This window comes from Dioszegia hungarica (genome assembly GCF_025882075.1).
Source record: "Dioszegia hungarica strain PDD-24b-2 chromosome Unknown MKK02contig_2, whole genome shotgun sequence".
NCBI lineage: Eukaryota > Fungi > Basidiomycota > Tremellomycetes > Tremellales > Bulleribasidiaceae > Dioszegia > Dioszegia hungarica.
Window position 1 is genome coordinate 1,940,994 of NW_026515766.1, and position 20,544 is coordinate 1,961,537.

The window sequence follows — 20,544 nt, forward strand, 5'->3', positions numbered from 1 at the left end:
TGTACACAGGTCTACGTCATCAAGACCCTCTTATCGGCCGAGTCGCCGTCAGAGTCGGAAGGCACAGAATCGACTTGAGCGACACCCATAGCTTGTCTATCCTTTGTGAAATGACGTCGTGGTCGACCTCGCTCTCATTTGAAGCACCGCTGACCTGACTGATCACGCCTTCGCTGCACAGCTTTTGAAACAGCGCCCAGCTGTGGTTGTCTACGCATCGTCATATAAAGAGAGGCAGCAGCTGCATCGCCGACGAGTCTTTTCCACCAGTCACTTTCACCTAGCCAACGATACCAACTCAGATCGCGACGTATCCTTCACAATGTCTCAACGCAATGTCACCCTCCCTCTCACTCACGCTACCATGGAGACCGAAATCAGCAAGTATGATTTCGCCGGCCCGTACATGGCGGACTCAGCTACTGAGACCCAATTCAAACTCACCACCTGGGACCGTGCCGTGTCTGATCACCTTTCACAAGAGGTGCGCAATCGTACGAAGTGGGTTTTGCCTTGTACCAAGATCGGTGAATATGTCTCTGACTTTGACCCTGATGATCACTTCCCAATCGAGCTGAGAGACACCCATTACTCCGACTTTGACACTCCTGTCTGGTCGGAACCCTTCAGCATACTCGGCTTCGGCTCGAACGACCAAGCGGTCATCTTTCAAGTCCGACTGGCCATCTGCCATGATGTGACGATTCGCGCGCGCTACTCTTACGATGACACGAAGAACCCCAAAGGTTCAAAACGCGGCTTGGACTGGGTCAATTCCGGACCTCTCACGGAAGGCATCCCTCTCGAGGCGACACTTTCAACTTCACCGCACTTGAATTGGTGGCCCGAATCCGGCGATGCCACCTGGAAGCTTGACACAGCCTTCAAGCGACCTCTCCATGTGCTCACTTGGGACGAGTTGCCTGCCCTGACCTCGGCGGCCTTTACAGTCCCAAGATTCGGGCCCCTGGACAAGGCGTTCGGTAAGCTGATCAGTGGGAAGGATACCAAGACGGTGAAGTTACCTTTGAAGGAATTTGAGATCGGCTGTGGGGCGAGCCGGAGTCTTCTACTCAAGTTTGAGCAGGGCAAGTAGATGCATTTGGAAGCGCTCGCCAATGTACATTCGGGTATGTATGCAGTACGATTGTTCGGAAAGTGCGTGTGAAGTACCGCTGTCCGACAATCCAGCTTCGATATCGTCGTTGCCGTCTAATGAACGACTCATCACATCGAGTCCCAGAACATAGCTGATATCAGCCTCCCTGTCATCGCCAACCACCACTGCCGAGTACAGAGGGCGGCTTGCAGCTGAAAATCGAAACAGGTATACTGGAACTTGAAAGGATCTCACGAATCTGACTAGCACGTCATTGGGACTTCGAGAAGCAGATACGTAGCAGCCAAAGCTTCAGAACCTCACGACATCCTTAGACATGACCCCAGGTAATTCGATCGCGAGCATCGCAACGGACAGGCTCGGTCATGACTTGCCACAGTTTGCATCATTATCTCGTCTTCGCCACTCGTTATCCGCCACCTTTCCTCGCTTTTGCTCGACATGTCCTTCCACCCTACCACTGCAGTGAGTGCGTACAAGCCTGCTTATGGTTCACCAGCCATCAAGGATTTGGATTTCACTCGGCCCTTCTTGCTCAAACCAGGCCATGCTGGCACTACCGTTAGGGACTTCGAGGAGAACACCTGGCCCGAGATTGCGACTGCCAAGCTGCCTGAATCCACCCTTGCGACCTCTTCTGTCGTTCTTCCCTGTGCATTCAGCGGAGACAACGCCATCCCGGACGAAAAAGGGTACATCAATCTCTCATTGGCGCCGTCGGCCTGCTTCAATCGCTACACTGACTTTGACGAGCTCGATTGGTCAGACGTCTTTCACGTTCTCGGCACCAAGGACGACAAGGCATTCTCCATCCCCACACAGCTCGCAGTCCGTCACAAGGTAACGGTTGTCGATCAGCAGCCCGGGAAGTCACGCAACGAGCTCTATGTCAGCGAAGATGATCCGACCCCTAAGGTGGCCCCAGACCTTGTCAAATGGCTGATGGAGGCGGAGGAAGATCTGTCGGTGACATATCAGGACTCGGTCGGTCAGTGGCTCTCGAAGTTGACTCCCGAGGATTGGCGAGCACATGAGCTGGAATCCTCAATGGACACTCTGGCTTTCAGTCAAGAGGTGAAGAGTGCGCTGTCCGCCACTCTGATGGACGATGGGCACGACGGTGTCGGTCTTCTGACCGAAGGGCCGATGCGCCAGCGGATGCGGGTGCCGGCGAGGCGTGGACTGCTGGTCCGATTCGGACCATCGGTGGCAAGTGAAATTGGGACATCTCCTCCCATCTTCCGCCTTGTCTAACGTCCCTACTTGTCTTCGTCGTCATATGTCAGACGTGTATGAATACATCCCCTACTTCCGTCGGCGTGTGTTCTGTCTCTTTGGTCGTTCAACCATCATACCAGGTCCACAATGTACTGACCTCTGGTGTTGAACTTCTGGGAAGAAATGAGCTGGAGAGCAGTGCGGGGATGTTTCCGTGAGGTCCCGTTGCTACCCATGTCATGCTACTTCCCGGCTACGTTCTGCAAGGTCTTCACTACACTCTGCGACGCCCGGCGACGTTGCTAATCAGCCTGCACAGACTACAGACGCATATGATATGTATGGCGTATGGCCGGCGCCGCTGGCGCCCGTCGCCATTTGCCACCCTGAGACGCAGCTTAGCGCCCTCCCAGCGATGTCTCAGCACCTTCTGTCCATCCGGACAAGCAATCCGTCCGCAAATGTCTCAGCGACGTCGTCGTAGCTTCTCGCCTCGCAGCATAGTAATCAATCATCCTCTTTCGGGCGATTTGCCACCCAGATTCATTCGCCACCCAGGTATTGCTCCTCAAATCCACCTATGTACAAGTCACGACAGTGCCGTCTCGCCCGACCTTGCGGCCTGTACATTCCCAGAGCCAGGTTGGTTCGTGGTGGCGTGGCTGACGAGGGGGGTATTGGCGATGCCGATACGCGAGGATCCCATCGCGATGTGGAGGGGGAAGCGGTGTCGGATGATCAATGATGCAATATGGTATGTTGCAGTTACAACTTGGGCACAGGCACGCTAGTGGACTCGATAGGCGAAGCTGTCTGTGCAGAAGATCAGAATTCAGGCAGACATATAAATGCGACTTGGGTCTGCTTGTCGCGGACCATGGCTGCTCTAATTTCTCACTGCGCACATGCCTGACGTGTTCGGCAGGACACCGCAGAATGATACACTCTTCAAACTCAACCGGCACAAAGGTCGGGATCAGGTGGAGTCTCTGAGCTGAAGACTTACTCTTACGAGTTCTCCGTCCGAGGAGACAATGCACTGGGAAAATATACATGAGACCGTACTGATCAACGCATGCCGATACCACGATGCTATTCTGACCATTGGCTAACGCTCATCCCTCAGGCCTCATCATACTCCCACTCGACACCGACCTTGTCATAAGATTCATCATCACTGAGCTCCTCCCCCCATTCAGTATCATCACCTATCTCCTTCTCTCCAATCCTCTCATGCAGGAATACGCGGTACTTCTCCTCCTCATCAGTCATACGCACGCCGGGATTGGGATCGGGAGCGGGGTCGGGAGCAGCGATGGCGACGGCGTAGAGCAAGTCCAGCATGGTCCTGTAAGCCTTCCTGCCCTCATCGAAGAGCCGAGAAAGGACAACCCCCTCGTCGATCTTGGATGAAAGATCATACGCGGCATTGTAGGCGTCCTGCAACTTTTCCCCGAGGTACGCGCGATACTTCTGTGCCGCGAACCCTTTCTTGAGAGCATCCACTGTCAGTCCGTCAAGACCGTACGCCATGTCTCTCAGGCTACTCCATGCCTCGCTTTTGGTCATGAGCGATTTCGCCACCCCAGTGCTGTATCTCTTGACGACGGTTGCCCGGGACCCTTTTCTGAGCGTCGTCTCGGTGAGAGCTTGAGCCAAGTGCCTGCAACGAGCGGTCCATGGTTCCAAGTCAGTGAACGATGTGGGCGCTCTGTAGTTTGCAGAGAAGATCGTGTACAGGTGGGGGAGAAGAATTTCCATGGATACCTGCGGGCTGGAGACCTTGTCCTTGGACTCTGACACTTTGCAGAAGGTCGTCCAGGTCTTGAAGAAGTCCGTGAAGCGAGGCAACACCTCGTCGTGCACATCTGGCGAGATAGTCTTATCCCCCTTCTGATTGTCGGAAACAGCGACAGAGCGGTCCCACTCCCCGTGTGCATCGCTCGCTTTCTTCAATTCTGCGACGAAGGTGTCAAGGTGCTTGTGGAGAGAATCCACATTGACAATGATCGGTGCAGGAGCAAGCATCGGAAGATCTGCCTCAGGGGTACCCATGGTCGCAAACTGTGCGAAGTGGTCGTCGAAGTGTGAAGTGTGTCGAAGTGAGAAGTGAGCGAGACGTAAAAGATGGACGCGCGGTGTGAACTTTGAAGTATGAAGAGCAGTGGAGTGTGGGGAAAGCCGGTCGCACAGGGATGATGGGCAATATCAGGAGGAACAAGGGTTAGGCGGGCGATAAGTACTCCGGTCGTTCCCCCCACAGCCTAGGTGACGGAGGATATTCCTTTCACCAACCCGGTGTGTGAAACGCGTAGCGCTTATAATGGCCGGCGGAGCTCAGTGGCGCAGATGGCGCGCGCTGCAGGGCTCGTGCGAACAAAGAGCACACTTACAGGTCATGACATGATCCGGCCGAAAAAGGATAGTCAGCCAGCTCAAATCCATTGTATGAGCGATATGGAGTACCCGCGTGGCTGGATCCATCGTTGCCACCGCAAGAGGGACAAGATATTGAGCAATGTATTGACTGGGAAAGCGAATGGTCACGGCACGGAGATAGCACCTACTCCTCCGCATCAGCTTTGACTCCTCCGTGATACTGGCTGCAGTCCGCGGCGTGGCACAAGATCATCATGGTCCTGTATCCTGTTTTGCCACTATAAGGCAGGGCAGACTTCACACGCGCACGCCCGGCCTTCATCGGCCTATGGGTCAGTTGACAATGATCAGGAATGTGAGTTGTCTGGTCGGTCAGTCATATTGAGTAGGTTGATGTCATCTAGTCTCTATACTAATCTAGGTCCCTCTCGCCCCGCACTCAGCCAGCTGAGCACCCCTCCCCCTGTCTCCGGCTCCGCCACTCGAGCCTGTTCCCTCAGATGTGATTTCCCGAGATGTCCCAGCTCCCCACCAATGACCGGCTCCATCGCCTCTAGTCTCTCCGCCCTATCTCTCCTATGTCTCTCCCACCCGCCCGCTTCCCCATGCCCGTGGCCGTGTCCATGACCTGCATGATCCACCTTACCCACCTCCGCCTCCCACTTTCCCGGCGCCGCCTGCAGCCCCAACATCTGCCCAATCGACCCGATCGCAGGCATGATGACCAGCTCGCTCAACTCCGGTCCCTCCCTTATCAACGCCAAAACCACCTCCACCGCAATCAACGCAATAATGATAATCTCCATCCGATGCCCGCTCGCCTCCGTCAACAACGCCCGCAGCGTATTCTGGATTTCCTGCGCATAATCAATCTTCTTATTGATCGTCTCGATCCGTTCCTTGATTTCAAACTCGGACGTGATGGTGTCAAAGTACTCCTCCAGGGCGGGCTCGGACCAGTAGAATTCGGGCGTCTCGTCCAGCCCCCCACCGGAGGTATTGACCGCCATGCGCAGCGCCATGAGCTCGCCGATCTTCCGGATGACCTCGCGCCGGTTCATGGGCTGCGCACCGTATCGCGAGAGCGCGAGGGGGAGGGTGGAGACGGACGCTATGTGCGCGTCGAGCCGGTCTTCGAGGACCGAGAGGGTAGAGGAGCGGGTGAGGGCGAGGGAGAGGGTATAGCGCGTGAGGAGGGACGAGAGGGAGAGGGAGGGGTGGAATGTGGATAGTGTGGGTGGTGCGCCGAGAAGGATGAGGTTGCCCATGATGTGAGTTTGACTACATGTCAGCTGTGCCCGAGCAAAAGGCGGATATAGTAAGCTTACGCTGTTGGGTCAACAGCAAAGTCCACCTCTTCCACCTCATACTCGCTGATCGCCAGACCGCCTCTCTCGACCCCAGCCCCCTTCTTCCTGATTACCGTCCGCAAGAACGCTCGCCCCTCCTCCTCCGTCAATCCCCACGTGACAAAGCTTCCACTGTTGAACACCCATATCTCCCCTCTATCGCCGTACCCGAACCCCTGTTCCCTTGAGTACTCCTCCTCCATCTCTTCTTCCTCCCCTGCTATTCCGCTTCCAGTACTCCAGGTAGTAGGCCGGACATCTTTCCCACTGATGAGCCGTTCCGCCCCGCCCCGGCCCTTCCAAGGTCCAATGACGAACGCCCTATCCCGATCGCCTTCGGGGACCTCGTCCCACTTGACGCCGAGGCTCTTGAGCACCAAGCCGAGGTTGACTAAGTCGTACCGCTCCGCCGTAGTATGAGCGACACACTGCAATACTGGGCCGCGAGCGACCGATGGGGCATTCCGGAGAGGTTGGGATGCTGCCTCTAGGCGCCGTTTGGGAGGCTTATGTGAGGGCTGCTTGGGGGCACGCTTCTCTTGGCGAGGAGGAAGAGGTGTCGTCTGGACCGATGCGTACCGCCTAGAGCAGGCCGAAGCGAGTTGCAGAGGGCTTGTGGCGAAGCGCTTTGGCATGGAAGATCCCAGATGCAGACATTGATCGCATGACCGGGACGAGCTCGCGATCGAGCGAGCTGCCGAGCGTATAGCGGTGGAACGAGCGAACATGTCGCTCGAGAAGGTGTTAAGAAACGTAGAGAGTGCCTTTGTATCAGCTTTGGTGGGTGATAGAACAAAGGGCGATAGCAAGAGCTTCGACGTCGTTCATGCCGAGCGCCGACGCGAAATCTGAAATCTGATTTGAAACGCATCACGTAAGTCGCCATTTACTAATCAGATCCGTTTGTATTAGCGGGAGTATAGCAATGTCATTAGCTTTCATTAGGAAATGCGTGGACCGGCTAACAAGTATCCGACCTCTCCTCTACATGAGCTTTGTGTCTTGCCCCTCTACCGCAGTATCATCCCCACAGCGACCTTACTAAGCAATACATCGCATTCATCATGTCGCGGCTCGCAGGACAGCTCATAATGCACCCCCAGATCACCCAGGGTCTGGGGCTCGTAGCCACCACAATCGGGCGGGACAAGGTGGGTTGACAAGGATACTAAATACCAGCAACCGAGTTGACGGTCCAGGTCTTCCGGTTGATCCAGTATACTGCTCGCTTGCTGGCGTGGTCCATGATGCGTCGAGGGGATATCGACGGCGCAGCGAGATTCGACGGGCTCAAGACGGGTCTCGCGAATGTCCGAAAAGGCAAGTTTGGCACTGCTTACTCGACGCGAGTTGTCAGGTCGCGTTACTGACAGTATAAGCGTTGAGGCTGTTCCGACCTGCCGAGTTCTTGCAGTCGGCGGTGAAGCTTTCCGCACGGCCAGTGTGAGCTGATGTTTTTCGCCTCCTGTAAAAGAAAGCTGACTGGACAAGTACCAGCCTCCAAGGCCCCGGCCAACTCGCACACGTCTCGCAGATCGTCAAGCAGCTGCTCATGGCGACGTACTACGGTACCGACATGCTCATCTGGTTGACACAGGTCGGAACCTTACGACTAGACAAAGAGTAGGCTGATTGATCCTACAAACACCCGATGGGACCCCAGCTGACTCATCAGGCGCCTCGCTCGGATCTCGCGCATTTCCCAAAAAGCCTGGCTGTTCGGTATCCTCTCCTCCCTCGTTTCGTCCGGCTCATCACTCGTCAAGCTGCGTGGCGACTCGAGGCGGTACATGCTCTCGCGAGAAGTGGCGCGGAGGGAGGCTGTTGCGGATGGGGAGAAGCAGGGCGGTGATCGCGTATCCGAGGAGGAGGACCGACGGGAGAAGGGCAGGGCATTGTTGCAGTGCGTGCTGTCTTTTCTGGCCATCCATGAGGTGTAGCTGATCCTTTCAGACAACGCCAACAGATCCTCTCGCAGCTCGTCATGGACGCCTGCGATGTCTGGATTCCCGCTACGAATGTTGGGTATACGAACCTGAATGACGGGGTTCTCGGTGCTCTTGGGTGAGTTTTTCGGCAAGATAAATTTGTACGGGACGCTGACACCCCAGTACGATCACCTCATACATGGCCCTTCAGACCTTGTGGATCAAGCACGCCGCGGTAGCTCGCAAGTGAGCATAGAACAGGGCAGATGATAGGGGGCGGCAGAGCGGGAGATGATTTGTCATACTAGATTCTGTATTCGGGGATGTGAGTGTATTGATGCGGTTCCGCCATGAAGCCTCCACTTGCAACAAGCAAGAAGCTACATCCATACTTTTCAGCGGACTGCGACATCAAGCACCGAGCACAGCATCTACCCCCCCGACATCTATGAGAGTGATATCCACAAGAAGCGGTCCGTGCTCATGCAACGAAGCGCAAGCTCACGTCGATCGCTACTTTGTCAGCCAAGCTACTCGAGCAGGGGTAATCGCGCCCATAAAGGCAAGGCCACTCACGGTGACAAGCGCTCAACTGCGGCTTTTGGCTGTACCTGCCCTTCATCTCGTCCCGGACGGTATTGAGGAGCTGCTGGTAGCTCTGCTCCGGATACTTGGTCAACGCCGAGATGAATGCCTGGACTATCAGTATCTAGCCTCCAAACACTCCGACAGATGGATTACGCACATAAGACATGGCACCGGTCGCTTGGCCCGCTTCCTGAGTATCCGCACTCTGTTCAATCAGCACCAGTACCAGCCTCTCTCCTCCTTCGGCTGAGGAAAAACAGAGGAACGTACCGTCTGGCTATCCTTGCACCCACTCCACATGACGACATCCGCCGCGCTCTCCTTCATCTTCTTCGTCTTGGCTTCCGCCCGATTCGTCCCAAACGCGCCCTTGGCAGCTCCAAACAGACCCATCGCCGCGCCGGCCGTGTTGCCCATCGCGAGGTGTCTCGCCGCGCCCATCAGGTTCTGCTGCGTCTCTTTACCGAAATAGTCGGGGCCCTTGATCTTGCCCTCGGTGGAGTAGATGTAGGGGAGGTCCATGACCGTGCCAGAGTGGCACGAGTCGAAGATGGCGGTCAGGCGGGCTCCGGGCGGGAGGGGTTTGACGAGGAGGGTGTGGCTGGGGGGTCAGCTGTGAGTTTCACACTGATGAAGAGGCATAGATCTGGGATGAGAGAAAGCTTACACTGGCGGGTCAGCTCGGTTTCTACAGTAGTCCAGTCATGATATACTCACTGTCATCGTCGATGATCAAACCCGCACGCTCATAGTCTAGAGGACAAATTGCCTCATCTCCATCATCTCCCTCATCCCCATCCCGGTCGTCCTGCTGAGTACCGTGCCCAGAGCTGGCGGATCAGCACCTCCCCTTTCTCGGCCCCGCAGGAAGCCTGGGAGTCCATGTCGTGAGGGACGCACTAGTGGAAGAAGAGCGCATCATCTGCTTGCGCCCCATCGACGAGCCACTGCATCCCCCGGATGATATTGTCCCGAGTGGGCAGGGTGCGCGGGTCTTGCTTGTCGTCCGTGAGCACGACAATGTCGTCGGGTTGATAGCCGAATCGTTCTGCAAATCAGCTACTTGACAGTGACTACATGACACGGTACAGGGACCAAGTCGTACGGCAGATGAAGCGATGGACGTTCTGGACCTGTATCAAGATCAGCGCGAGTCCTGGAGATACCCCTGGCGGGGCTGGCAGGGCTCAAGGGCAGAAAAGAGCTTACGTCGTTGATGCAGCCGCCAAGCTGGCCTTTCTGGCCAAAGTAGTTGATCCCGACCTAGATATCAGCTTTCAGCCCTTACCGCCGACCGGACCCAAACTGAGGCCGGCGGAGCTCCAGGAGGAAACCTATGGCGAAAGGTGACATACCAAGAGAGCCTTACGACGGCCATTACCTATGCACAGCTTCAGCTTCGCCGCACCATACCGGTGACTCTCAATAATAGCTTACACTTGGAGTACTGGAACCCCTGCCCATTCTGGCCAGCCGCCTGGTCTTGGTTTCCCCCACCACCGCTATAAGGCGGCTGCTGGCCTTGTTGGTGCTCGTACCCAGGGTTGTAGCCTGCACCACTGTCCACATCAGCCCGCAATCTTCCAGCGAAGCACATCCCGCTCGTAGCCCCTGTCAAGCTGTCTCGCTCGACCGGGGCTGGCGTGAGTCAGACAGAAAAAGAAGAGGGAGACTCACGTCTGCTGATACTGCTGCGGAGGCGGACCACCCGAGGGCGCCTGGAAATCCCGGAGCTGTTGAGTGAATTTATTGAGCCTGAACCAATCAGTCAAGTGTCCATCAAGCCCGACACCGCCTTCCATTCCGGTCCACAGATTCTCTATCCTGCAGTCAATCTCCACAGACTCACATGTCTGCCTATGTACAGTGACTGCACAGCGGTATATACAAATACGAAGTAGATGGATGTTGCTTGGAGGCGCAGCTAAGCGCGGGAGGATAACCTTATCGATTTACATTCCTCTACACAAACTTTTACTTCTACTGATACGTCATTGTCGTCGTCGCGTCGATCACCCTTTCCTTTCCACGCTTCGTCTCTCACCCAGTCCGGCCCAGTCAGCGTGCTCTGCATCGAACTTTAACCATCCTGCCCGGGAGTAGCAGCATCCAATCCCCAAGCTCCTAATCCTCAAAGCTTAAATTGCATTCGGGCGTCGTTTCACAATACAGCCAGATCTACCAACATTTTTCGCTGGTCGACATAGCCCGACGCTCTTCCTCGGTCCCGTCCTTCCCTTTCTCCCTCCCCCATATCAGCAACCCAGGATGTTCGGACTCGGGCTCGGCCGCCTCACACGGTGGACATTCGAGCTCATCGCTCTGTCCACGATCATAGCGGGTGTCAGACGCTCTACTGGCTTTGGGTGAGCATCGACCGCCACTCCAAGGCTCCGTGGTCTTTGGGAGCTACCAGCTGATCGTCGAAGCCCACATACAGCCCTCATACATGATCGGACCATCCGTTCTTTCCTTGACGGCTACTTCAACTTGGGCGAGACGGTCTTCTCGACGGTAGCTGCTTATGTCGTCAATTCGCCTTATTTCCGGAAACAGATCGCATGATCTTTGCAAGGGGAGAGAGCGAGGTGAAATGCGGGTTGAGGAATCTTGAGGCGACTGGCAGGAAACCGATGGCGAGAGAATAAGAGGGGCTGGAGGTAGTGGCGGAAGTCGAGCGGACAAGATATCGTACGAAGTACGAAGATGATCACCTAGTCAGGCCTGTAGGAGGGGGAGACGCGATCCATTGTAAACAGTATCTAAATATTAGACCTCAATCACAGCAGTCTCAGTCGTGCATATGTATACAAGCGAGTCAAGGAGGACAGGAGAAGGATCTTCCCTCGTCACCTCCAGTCAATCTATGCGGTCACCTCGCCTCTTCCCACCCCTCGCTGACATCGCTGGTACTCAAGTTCCGCCAGTGGGTCGCCTCCCTCTCCGTCTCCGTCTCCGTCTCAGTCTCGGTCTCCGCAGTTGATGAGATACCATCATCGCTCGATTCAGGGAACGTAAAGGACGGCATACTGCCCTGGGACACGGTCGTCTCCGACTATCTGATCAGCTTCTCCTCCTTGGGTGTCAAGAAGCAGTCCATGATACTCACCCCTCCCACCGTGCTCTCGCCCACACGACTCCTTTTTCTCTCCTCCGGGATCCTCCTAAGCCCACCACTCGAACGTTCCTGCACCTCCTCCCACTCTGCCCTCAATCTCTCCTCTTCCTCCCTATCCTCCCTATCCCGCGCAGCTGACGCCCTCCGCTCATCCAATAACTTCTCCTCTGTGGTCTTCTCCGTCTCACCCTCCAGCCTCTTGGCCGAGCCTTTGGGCGACTTGGAAACATAGGAGATGATCATGAATGCGATGAGGGAGGATGAGAGGGTGAGCGTTAAAGAAATAGGAGGGAGGAGGAGAAGTGGAGGGAGGGGGTGGGAAGAAAGGAGCCATCGGATCCCGGTTGGGCGAGGGGTGAAGCGTAGCGAGACCCAGCCGGTCGTTCGGACTTCCCGCGGGGAGGTCACGCATTTCTCGGAGGAATCGGTGAATGTGTCTTCCCGACCTACAGGGTCAGCTTTTGCCCTTCCCTTAAGCCTTATTACACCAGACCCGTCCATAAAGCTCACCGATGCTGACGAATGCACTTCCTATTACTCCATTCCCTCCCGTCGCTGGAACCAGTACCACCCCCTCCATCAACTGTTTACTCAACAACACGATATCGCCCGCCCGGAACTGGTGTGAAGAGGGATGAGTAGAGCTCTTCCTGTTGCGCCGGCGAGACGAGATGCGGCCGGAGGAGACGCGGCCCAGGAGCCGCGAGGGGCAGGCGAACCGGAAGGGGTAAGGAATGAGACAAGGGATGGGGTTGGCCGGGAAGAAGGAGGTAAGAAGGGGAGGTGGTGGAAGGGACTGGGACGTCAGCATCATCTTAGACTTGGATGATGAACAATGCTTACTGGTTGAGCAGCGGATATGAGGACGATCTCGGGATTGCGCTGAGAACGGAGTTCAAGGGAGAGCATGAAGTTGCCTCAGACATCAGTTGCTGTTCTTGCAATACTTCTCGAGGTGATGTGGCGAGAAGCTTTGTGGTGCATAGTGCGATATGAGCTTGACATACCTATCTCTTCGCTGGCCTTGTGTGGTCGCACAAGCTCCATCTCCACGTCAACGTCATACCGCAGGTCCTCCTGGAAGTTCGAAGCGATAAGCGGCACAAGCGCATGAGGCGTTCGATGGATCTTTGAACTGCACAGATCAGCTGTGTAGTTCCTCGGGATGCTAAGGCTGCACGCAACGACGACATTTTTATGCTGCGCCGGGCAAAGCTCGGTTCTGTTGCTCACACCCAGCACGTCAAGCGAGACTCACCCATATGTAAGCCACCCTTCAGCCTCAACAGTTCCTCCTGTACCCCACGACCACCAGAATGCGCCTACGGCCAGTACCGAGAATACTGCTGAGCCGAGGACGAGGAAGCCTAGTAGCGCCAGCTTGAGGACAAGCGAGATGGTCAGCGGCGATGTGATGGCTTTCTTGATCAGATTCAGCGGGATGGTTATGCTACGAGTGTCAGTTCTTGAAGTGCCCTTACATATATAGGTCAGCCAGAAAGAGAGGGGGCATACGGCGCAGCAGCATATCGAGTCAGGCGATGCAAAAAGTCGATAAAATCCTCTCCGTCTAGGTCTGTCCGGGATGATCGCTTCGCTGGCTGGAAACGGTTTCGGGGGGCCGTATAGCCTCCTGTCGCTCGGGAGCGAAGATGAGGAGCGAGGGATGCGCCTGCGCCTGCTGTGGACATGGTAGCTGTGGTCGTTTCCGGGTCTGTAGCGGCGGAGTAAGCGAGTAAGAGGCAGAGAAGGATAGAGGTGGTGGACGTGGTTGAGTGAGATCGATGACGTATGAGGTGAACCTTATTTCGCGGAACGTGCAGAGGTCGCCAAGCCAAGGAACGACTACATATATACAGCGGTCATCCAGCTCCATCCCCTTCAACTCTACATATACCCGTACCCAATATGAACGACGCTCCCTCCCAGACCGCTGTCGTGCGGCTCGTCACGCCTGACCCAGGTCTCACCGACTCACACCACGGTCCCGAGAACTATCACTACTACCGCCGCAACACCTCTTATGAGGACGGTGTCCCGCGGTACTTCAACAACCCATGGCCATCCTACCGCTCTCCGTCCCTCGGAGACGCCTACCGAGCCTACAATCTCGGCGCGGCCATTGCGCACCCCGAACCGCGCAAGCTGAATGGGCTGACTCGGTCAAAATCGAGCGTATCCATCAACGAGGGGAACCACGTCTACAAGTGCGAAGACGGGGAGGATGCGCCGAGGTTGGAGAAGAAGGGGTGGATGCCCGAGGCGACCTATGTCCGGCCGGTGTTTGCGGAAGTGTTTGACGATGATGACGAAGATGAGGATTGGAGGGATCCGCCCGTACAGGTCGTTCAGCCAAAGTGGGGCGGAGTGGGGGATAAGGGAGAGAAGGAGACGGTCACTTGGTTGGGACATGCAGGGGTGTTGGTGCAGGTGCCGTGGAGGAACAACGGGAGGGACGGGATGTGTGGGGTCCTGTATGACCCGATCTTTTCGAACAGGTCAGTCCAGCTAAGATGAGCTCAAAGTCGGAGTCTGTCGAGCTGATGCGATAGGTGCTCGCCAAGCCAGTATGTCGGCCCTCACCGACATGTAGACCCGCCGTGCTCGGTCTCGCTTCTGCCAGAGATTCACGTTTGCTGTATCTCGCACGATCACTGTGAGCTACTGTGAAAATCTCGGCGTCTTGGAAGAGAGCTCATCCGCCTAGATGATCATCTTGACTACTACACGATCATGGACCTTTGGAAGTACCACCACAAGACGATCCACTTCCTCGCCCCGCTAGGTAGCTCTCTATCCTAGTATGCTTTGAGTACAGCTGATCGCCCAGCTCTCAAGCCGTGGTTCGTCAGTTCAGGTATCCCCGAGGACCGCGTCACAGAGCTCGACTGGTGGCACGAGACCATCCTTACCTTCCCTTCGGCTTCCGCCTCTTCTGCCGCCGCTTCTGCAACGGACGCGCCGACCGCGTTGAACGGTACGGACCTCGCACTGAAGTTCGCCTTTACGCCAGCCCAGCACCGGTCTGGAAGGGGATTACTGGACCATATGAAGACGCTCTGGGGGAGCTGGATGTTTGGGGTGATTGGGAAGGAGGAGTGGAGTGGGAGAGAGGAGAGGGGTATGCAGGGCTGGAAGGGGTTCAAGTGTTTCTTTGGCGGGTGAGCTATCGACGTTACCAGCTCGTAATGTCTGAGCAGCGGGCTGATAGTCAGTGATACGGGATATCGATACGCCACTGCTCCCGAAGGAGATGACGACGCTATCTGTCCCGCGTTTGAAGGTGAGTATTCGGCCTCATTATTGTTCTTGGGACCAGGCTGATGACCAGAAATCGCAAAGCACTACGCCCCAGTCACACTCTCCCTCCTCCCCCTCAACACAGGCTCCTCCCTCCCATTCCTCCGAACCATCCTCTCCCTCTCTCTCGATCAATACACCCTGACCTCTTCGCAGCATTGCAGCCCTGGCGACTCGCTCGAGATCCACCGGATCATGCAGGCTGAGCGGAGCGTGGGAATGCACTGGGGAACGTTTTGTGATCGGGATGAGAGCCGGGGGACGCGGGTGGAATTTGGGCGTGGGAGGAGGGAGAGGGGCGTGGGGAAGATGTGGGTGGGCGATGATGAGGAGGGGAGAGGGAAGGGCGAGGAGGGGGCGGGAAGGTTCGTGCTTGCGGATATTGGGGAGACTTTGGTTTTCCCCTAGCCTGTGTTCCAATTGGGCTGGATTCATGCCGGATCAGGGGATCATCCCGTATCTTTGACTATACACGCAGATATATGAGACCAAACAGGATCCCGAAGGTATGTAGTCTTGACTCGCTCGTGAGGGAGAGCTCAATTCTCTGACATGCTTCTCTGCTGACCGCGCTCACCACCACTGCACTCACCACCATCATTAGCACTCGTTGCAGCTCATCCGCATGTTCAGGCTGTGGAATTAAAAACTTATCGATTGACATCCGTCTCACACAAAGCAGTATATACATCTTGCTGATCCTCCACTACCTTAACAGTCTCGGCTGACACAGTCAATGGCCAAGTCCCATGCATGGATCTCCAAAATTTCGTTAATCGTTGCCGAGCTCTGACAGCTCCGCCACCAACTCCTCCACCAAAAGTTCTCGCAAGCTCGGGGGTCAGACTTAAGACCGCCCTCAGGGATCTTCTGCCAATGCCAGTACTGAAGCTTCACATGCAGCTAATGTGAAATATACAGCAGAGTACCTGACTCCGTCCTTTAATATGATCGCTCGCCCGTCCACGTTCTACCCTCTGCTTGTACCCAGACCGCACAGTACTGAAGATCAGCTGTGTCTCTGTCCACTCACGGAAAGACTCACTCAGATGTCATCCGCACACCACCCACAAGCCTCGCATGGCGGCGCCTCCGCCAGCGGCTTGATCCACCATGCCGCCCCTTCCGCCAGGTTTTTGGAGATGCTGTGATAGTCCATCGCGTCGGCGATAGCTAGCCTAAATTCGCCGATGGCGAGCGATGGGTTTCTGCCGAGCAAAAACTTTGGTGAAACGTAGATATCGACCGACATGTCTGGCTGCATGTGCGCGGCGTCCTCGGCGGATATCAATCGCGTCATCATGCCTTCCCGCCTGGCGCACTGCCGCGCGATCTCGTGAGCGAGCGACTCGCGCGCCTGCTCGATTTGAGCGACCGTGGAGGGGCGTCCTCGTCGGATGTCAATCGCGTCATCATGCCTTCCCGCCTGGCGCACTGCCGCGCGATCTCGTGAGCGAGCGACTCGCGCGCCTGCTCGATATGAGCGACCGTGGAGGCATCCGAGTACGTCCCGTACCATATGGCATGGCCGCCGCCGACGGCCGTGATCTCGCCGGATTCCAGCGGGTCGAGGTGTTTGCGGTACCGTACTCGATCGAGCGGGGTGTACCTACTACCGAGATAAGCCAAGCTTCAGAACTCTTCAGTACCTGCAGTCTTCGGCCGAAGCGACATTGCGAAAAGTTTGTGACGAGGAAAGTGGAGCTATGTATTTAGCTTTGGCTGCTGACCATAAACGCCATAAAGTGCCAACCAGCGCTGATTCCAGTCCTTCGACAGCTTTGGCATTGGGGGAACCCCAAGCACCCTCCGGGAGGCGTCTAATGATCGTCTATGGTACAGGAGCCATGAATGTCAATATCGAAACCAATCCCGCGCCTCTGCCGATGTTGACTGCCTAAAATCATACGCGCCAGGTCTCAGGGCGTCAGCTCGACGAAGGGTTTCTGCAAGTCAGTTTGACCCAAGGAAACCAGATGAGAAATCGACTCACGATGCTTCGTTCCGCTTATCTTTAGCTCTCCCATACTCCTCCCGCTCCAGATCCGCGCGACGCAGATCATCAACGTGTTTCCTTATCCTCGACATGACTTCAGCTTCGGGAAGCAGACAAGCGCAGCGTCCTTCGCCTTGATCTGCTGATGATTCTTCATCTAAAACATGAGTCAGTATAAGCGGGAAAAGACTTTACGGCGTCAGATGGGGTCAGGGAGGAGGATGTCACGCACAGGTTGGTAAGTGTAAGATATTGGGTACATTTGTGCACTGCAGAGGTAAGTATGGGCTCAGTCACCGTCATATACGGTACCTAAAGGCGGATGGTGCTGGCCGAGATGATGATGTGGAGGGCCGGATCAGGAGCGAATGGCTTACCGCAGGCAGCACAATCCCCTCTGTTATCCTCAAAGTCTTCAATTCTCCCGGTCCGGTAGGTCGCATCTCCCTCCCATCCGCATACTGCCCGTACACTGAGTAGGATATCTCTACGCATATCGCATGAGTGACGTGGATTGGCGTGATGATCCTGTGTGTATCAGACGATGTCTATCACTGGCTTCGAAAGAGATGCTCACCCTGGCACAGTCGAAGCTCTCAGCACTCGATCTGTCGGCAACCGCGCAAAGATCTCCTCTTTCCAGCCATCTCCTGTACCGTGTCCGCCCACATCACTGCCTCTCCACAGTGCGCGTCGCTCTTTTCCCGGATGCAGATGATTAGACGGCACCTTCTCGCCTATTTCCGCCAGCACAACTTTGACCGTGGACGTCAACGGTGGCGTTCCCGGTGAATCCCGCGGAGATCGCATAGACGGAGCCTGCAAGATGGATAACCGTACGGTGAATATCGTGATGAGAGGGGAGAGGGATGGGAGCTGGACGATGAAATGAAACGGAGCGGCTATAGTCCACTGCGATCTGTCAGCTGATGTAAAAGCTGTCGCTCACGATATCCGATTGAAGCTTGATGTTGTACACCCCGAGGTTCTCCGCCAATCCCTGCCTTTCAAAGTTGAGGGTATCAAAATTCGCATCCCTCTCCGACATATGAGCCACGCGTAGCCTCGCGCTCGATTCGTATATGACCCGCGTGACTCCCGCATCGAGCTTGACCGACACAAAGGTGGGGGTAGGTGCATTGTCCGAGGTGAAGGCGTCAACGGGGCTGGGTTTCTCTTTGGGAGGACGACTTGAGATGGCGACTAGCTGTGAATGGGCTCGGTACGAGATGGTGTTGTACGTAGGGGCGGGACCGTGGTAGTCGTGTACCGGAAGAGTACACGGTAGGATCAGATTGAACGCGAATCTACGATCAGCATGAAGTGAGCCTTCAGTACATCTCACGACTTACCTCTGGGATCCCGGTACAATATCAAGCCCTTCGTTTAGGGTGACAGATCTCTCAAAAAGAGTGTCGACCTCTCCTTCCCGCCCCGGTCCCATATTCAGCCTGCAAAGCGACTTGACGCCCACAGTGATGCTCTCCACGTTGTCGCTCCAGTCAGGTGGCGCAATGACCTCGACCTCGCCGCTAAGAATGTGGTCATACTGTCCTGGAGTATGTGTTGAGTACGTCGTATCGAGGGGAGGCTGTAGGTGAACGAAACCGTTGGCGGGAAGATGGACGATAAGTTGAAGCGTACTTGAGGGTTTGTACTGATAAGGTGGGGTCTTGAGTCTTTGAGAGTTGGCGCCGATGTGAGCAAGGGGGTTCTCTGGAGCTGTGGCTCTGCGCAGGAAGGGAAGACGCATGGCGGGCCGTGTATAGCTTACAAAGAGACTGAAGCTGAGGCGAGCTTCGTTCGGTGGTTCCGGGCCGACTCGAAATAGCTTTATGCAATGAGGAATGTGGAGCTAAACCTTGTCAGAGGCGAGGCAAGGAGAAGAGCGCTGCAGCGCCGACCAGAGTTGCTGCGCTGATAATGTCCCTTGCATAGCATCCGGAAGAGAGTAACAACAATCCTGGTTGCCCGAAAGTCTATCCAAACACCCAAATCTGGACCCGCTTCAGCACTCGCCCTTGAGGTGGGAGCTCAGACGATCAGCTCGATAAAGTAATTCTGCCCGTCAGCTGGAGGCTATGGAGCTGTAGACATGGCATGTGTACTCACCGCGGCGATGGTCTGGGCAGGATATCGGTTCGTGAACAATTCCTGACTCCCGCTTGCGTAAAGACCTGCACCCTGTGTGAAGAGGTTGGTAGGAGCAGCGGCTGGGAAGTCAGTAATCGAAGTCTACTGACTTTAGGTCGCCGCTCGGAGCCGAGACTCACAACCATCGGTGTTGATCCAAGTGGGGACCAGACGGAAAGTCGTAACATCCACATTCCACTATACCATCAGCGTCGACCGATTTCAAAGGTACGCGGGCGAGGAAGACTCACCACAGCACTCTCGGCGGTCCTAGGGTTGTTGGTCGCAGAGGTATAAGCGTTGCCGACAGACGCAGGAGGCGCGCCAGCAGCGGCTAATCGTTGTCAGCCAAGTAGAAGCGGGAGGAGGACATTGCAGGGATAGGAAGACGTACTTGTGCTTGTCTCGCCGATGTAGATGTAGTTGAAGCTATCGGTCGACAGGTCAGAGCTGGTACTGTCCCGGCCCTGGATCAGGCCGATATTGGGGAATGCGACGGGAGACTGCTTGGTCAGCTTGACCTTATGTAAGTGCCAGGATCGAGGACGTCACGTACCGTCACCGCGAGATTGATCTGCGAGCCAGACGTACTGCCAACAGGAAGCGAGAACGACACTACGACCGCATTGGCAGCCGATGTCTGCAATAGCGCCTGGGCACCGGTGACTGCTCCAACATAGCCCAAAGTACCTGTCCCGTCGGCGCGATCGATGCGGATCCGGGCGGTATAGGTGACGACGGGCGCAGGGGATGACTGCGCTCGGGCCACGTGCGGAGAGGTACGGCGCGGAGCGGGCTTGTTGAGGGGGAGACTGCGGGTCAGCGCCAGCTTTCGCCTTACACACCAGACGGAGCCGAGAGAAAGGGGTAGAGGTGAGGCAGAGCAAATAGAAGACATACCCCCGAGCGAGCCGTTCCGCATTGGTCATCCTCGCCTCAAGCTGGACTGTATCCTCAGCCACCGGTCCGGCGGGCGAAGGCGCTGCAGCGGCGGAGTAGACGTAGTCGTTCCCATCGCAGGGGATTTCGGTCTGGCACGTCCCATCTCGGATGATGAGCTCGGGGTCGGTCGTACGCCTGCTTCGGCCCGCTTCGGCGAGACCAAGGAGCGAAGTAAGCAGGAGGAGGTGTTTGAGTTGGAAGCGCATTCTGAGGATCAGCTCCATATCTCGAAGACGCGTCGGAACAGAGCTTACTTTGCCTGTCAATATGGAGAGGGCGGAACGGGGAGCGCGTAAGTAGAGATGTAGAAGTAGATGTCAGAGAGATAAAGAGAAATTCGTTTGAAGACTCGTCAGACTGCTGATGGAGGGGATAGGTACTGAGTACTGAGTAGCTTACGGTCCTTTAAGCAGTTATCGAAGCTCCCAGCCAGTCTCAGCCAGTCCGAGGAGTTCCCACCCCGAAACCATGTT

General features: G+C 55.9%; 11 protein-coding genes across 11 annotated transcripts; 5 read left to right on the top strand and 6 right to left on the bottom strand.

Annotated features, from left to right (window-relative positions):
• Positions 1-322: 322 nt before the first annotated feature.
• On the top strand, positions 323-1,096 carry MKK02DRAFT_40162 (uncharacterized protein; the record flags this gene model as incomplete). The annotated part of the gene is made up of 1 exon (XM_053090985.1): positions 323-1,096. The coding sequence occupies one exon, from the start codon at positions 323-325 to the stop codon at positions 1,094-1,096; it is 774 nt and encodes a 257-aa protein (XP_052949612.1).
• A 465-nt stretch (positions 1,097-1,561) lies between these two features.
• Positions 1,562-2,374, top strand: MKK02DRAFT_40163 (uncharacterized protein; the record flags this gene model as incomplete). The annotated part of the gene is made up of 1 exon (XM_053090986.1): positions 1,562-2,374. The coding sequence occupies one exon, from the start codon at positions 1,562-1,564 to the stop codon at positions 2,372-2,374; it is 813 nt and encodes a 270-aa protein (XP_052949613.1).
• A 1,086-nt stretch (positions 2,375-3,460) lies between these two features.
• MKK02DRAFT_40164 (uncharacterized protein) lies at positions 3,461-4,393 on the bottom strand (the record flags this gene model as incomplete). Its single annotated transcript, XM_053090987.1, has 1 exon — positions 3,461-4,393. One exon carries the CDS (start codon positions 4,391-4,393, stop codon positions 3,461-3,463), a length of 933 nt encoding a protein of 310 aa, XP_052949614.1.
• A 731-nt stretch (positions 4,394-5,124) lies between these two features.
• On the bottom strand, positions 5,125-6,794 carry MKK02DRAFT_29807 (putative cytoplasm protein; the record flags this gene model as incomplete). Its single annotated transcript, XM_053087910.1, has 2 exons — positions 5,125-5,998; positions 6,046-6,794. 2 exons carry the CDS (start codon positions 6,792-6,794, stop codon positions 5,125-5,127), a joined length of 1,623 nt encoding a protein of 540 aa, XP_052949615.1.
• A 336-nt stretch (positions 6,795-7,130) lies between these two features.
• Positions 7,131-8,244, top strand: MKK02DRAFT_40166 (peroxisomal biogenesis factor 11; the record flags this gene model as incomplete). Its single annotated transcript, XM_053090988.1, has 7 exons — positions 7,131-7,217; positions 7,266-7,390; positions 7,453-7,509; positions 7,558-7,689; positions 7,742-7,969; positions 8,020-8,130; positions 8,178-8,244. The coding sequence occupies 7 exons, from the start codon at positions 7,131-7,133 to the stop codon at positions 8,242-8,244; spliced, it is 807 nt and encodes a 268-aa protein (XP_052949616.1).
• Positions 8,245-8,475: 231 nt separating this feature from the next.
• On the bottom strand, positions 8,476-10,384 carry MKK02DRAFT_40167 (caspase domain-containing protein; the record flags this gene model as incomplete). The annotated part of the gene is made up of 11 exons (XM_053090989.1): positions 8,476-8,507; positions 8,571-8,688; positions 8,740-8,787; positions 8,853-9,183; positions 9,296-9,412; positions 9,483-9,630; positions 9,688-9,715; positions 9,792-9,845; positions 9,938-9,963; positions 10,020-10,141; positions 10,260-10,384. 11 exons carry the CDS (start codon positions 10,382-10,384, stop codon positions 8,476-8,478), a joined length of 1,149 nt encoding a protein of 382 aa, XP_052949617.1.
• A 466-nt stretch (positions 10,385-10,850) lies between these two features.
• On the top strand, positions 10,851-11,147 carry MKK02DRAFT_40168 (uncharacterized protein; the record flags this gene model as incomplete). Its single annotated transcript, XM_053090990.1, has 2 exons — positions 10,851-10,948; positions 11,012-11,147. 2 exons carry the CDS (start codon positions 10,851-10,853, stop codon positions 11,145-11,147), a joined length of 234 nt encoding a protein of 77 aa, XP_052949618.1.
• Positions 11,148-11,454: 307 nt separating this feature from the next.
• Positions 11,455-13,391, bottom strand: MKK02DRAFT_40169 (uncharacterized protein; the record flags this gene model as incomplete). The annotated part of the gene is made up of 7 exons (XM_053090991.1): positions 11,455-11,637; positions 11,692-12,146; positions 12,211-12,496; positions 12,544-12,617; positions 12,708-12,835; positions 12,959-13,150; positions 13,216-13,391. The coding sequence occupies 7 exons, from the start codon at positions 13,389-13,391 to the stop codon at positions 11,455-11,457; spliced, it is 1,494 nt and encodes a 497-aa protein (XP_052949619.1).
• Positions 13,392-13,608: 217 nt separating this feature from the next.
• Positions 13,609-15,408, top strand: MKK02DRAFT_19103 (beta-lactamase superfamily domain-containing protein; the record flags this gene model as incomplete). Its single annotated transcript, XM_053086040.1, has 7 exons — positions 13,609-14,198; positions 14,253-14,356; positions 14,408-14,485; positions 14,531-14,861; positions 14,916-14,983; positions 15,032-15,315; positions 15,352-15,408. The coding sequence occupies 7 exons, from the start codon at positions 13,609-13,611 to the stop codon at positions 15,406-15,408; spliced, it is 1,512 nt and encodes a 503-aa protein (XP_052949620.1).
• An 891-nt stretch (positions 15,409-16,299) lies between these two features.
• Positions 16,300-18,749, bottom strand: MKK02DRAFT_40172 (uncharacterized protein; the record flags this gene model as incomplete). The annotated part of the gene is made up of 6 exons (XM_053090992.1): positions 16,300-16,612; positions 16,994-17,007; positions 17,374-17,524; positions 17,574-17,908; positions 17,946-18,303; positions 18,349-18,749. The coding sequence occupies 6 exons, from the start codon at positions 18,747-18,749 to the stop codon at positions 16,300-16,302; spliced, it is 1,572 nt and encodes a 523-aa protein (XP_052949621.1).
• A 281-nt stretch (positions 18,750-19,030) lies between these two features.
• MKK02DRAFT_40173 (uncharacterized protein) lies at positions 19,031-20,277 on the bottom strand (the record flags this gene model as incomplete). The annotated part of the gene is made up of 7 exons (XM_053090993.1): positions 19,031-19,057; positions 19,109-19,209; positions 19,270-19,327; positions 19,381-19,463; positions 19,524-19,632; positions 19,686-19,941; positions 20,030-20,277. The coding sequence occupies 7 exons, from the start codon at positions 20,275-20,277 to the stop codon at positions 19,031-19,033; spliced, it is 882 nt and encodes a 293-aa protein (XP_052949622.1).
• Positions 20,278-20,544: the final 267 nt, after the last annotated feature.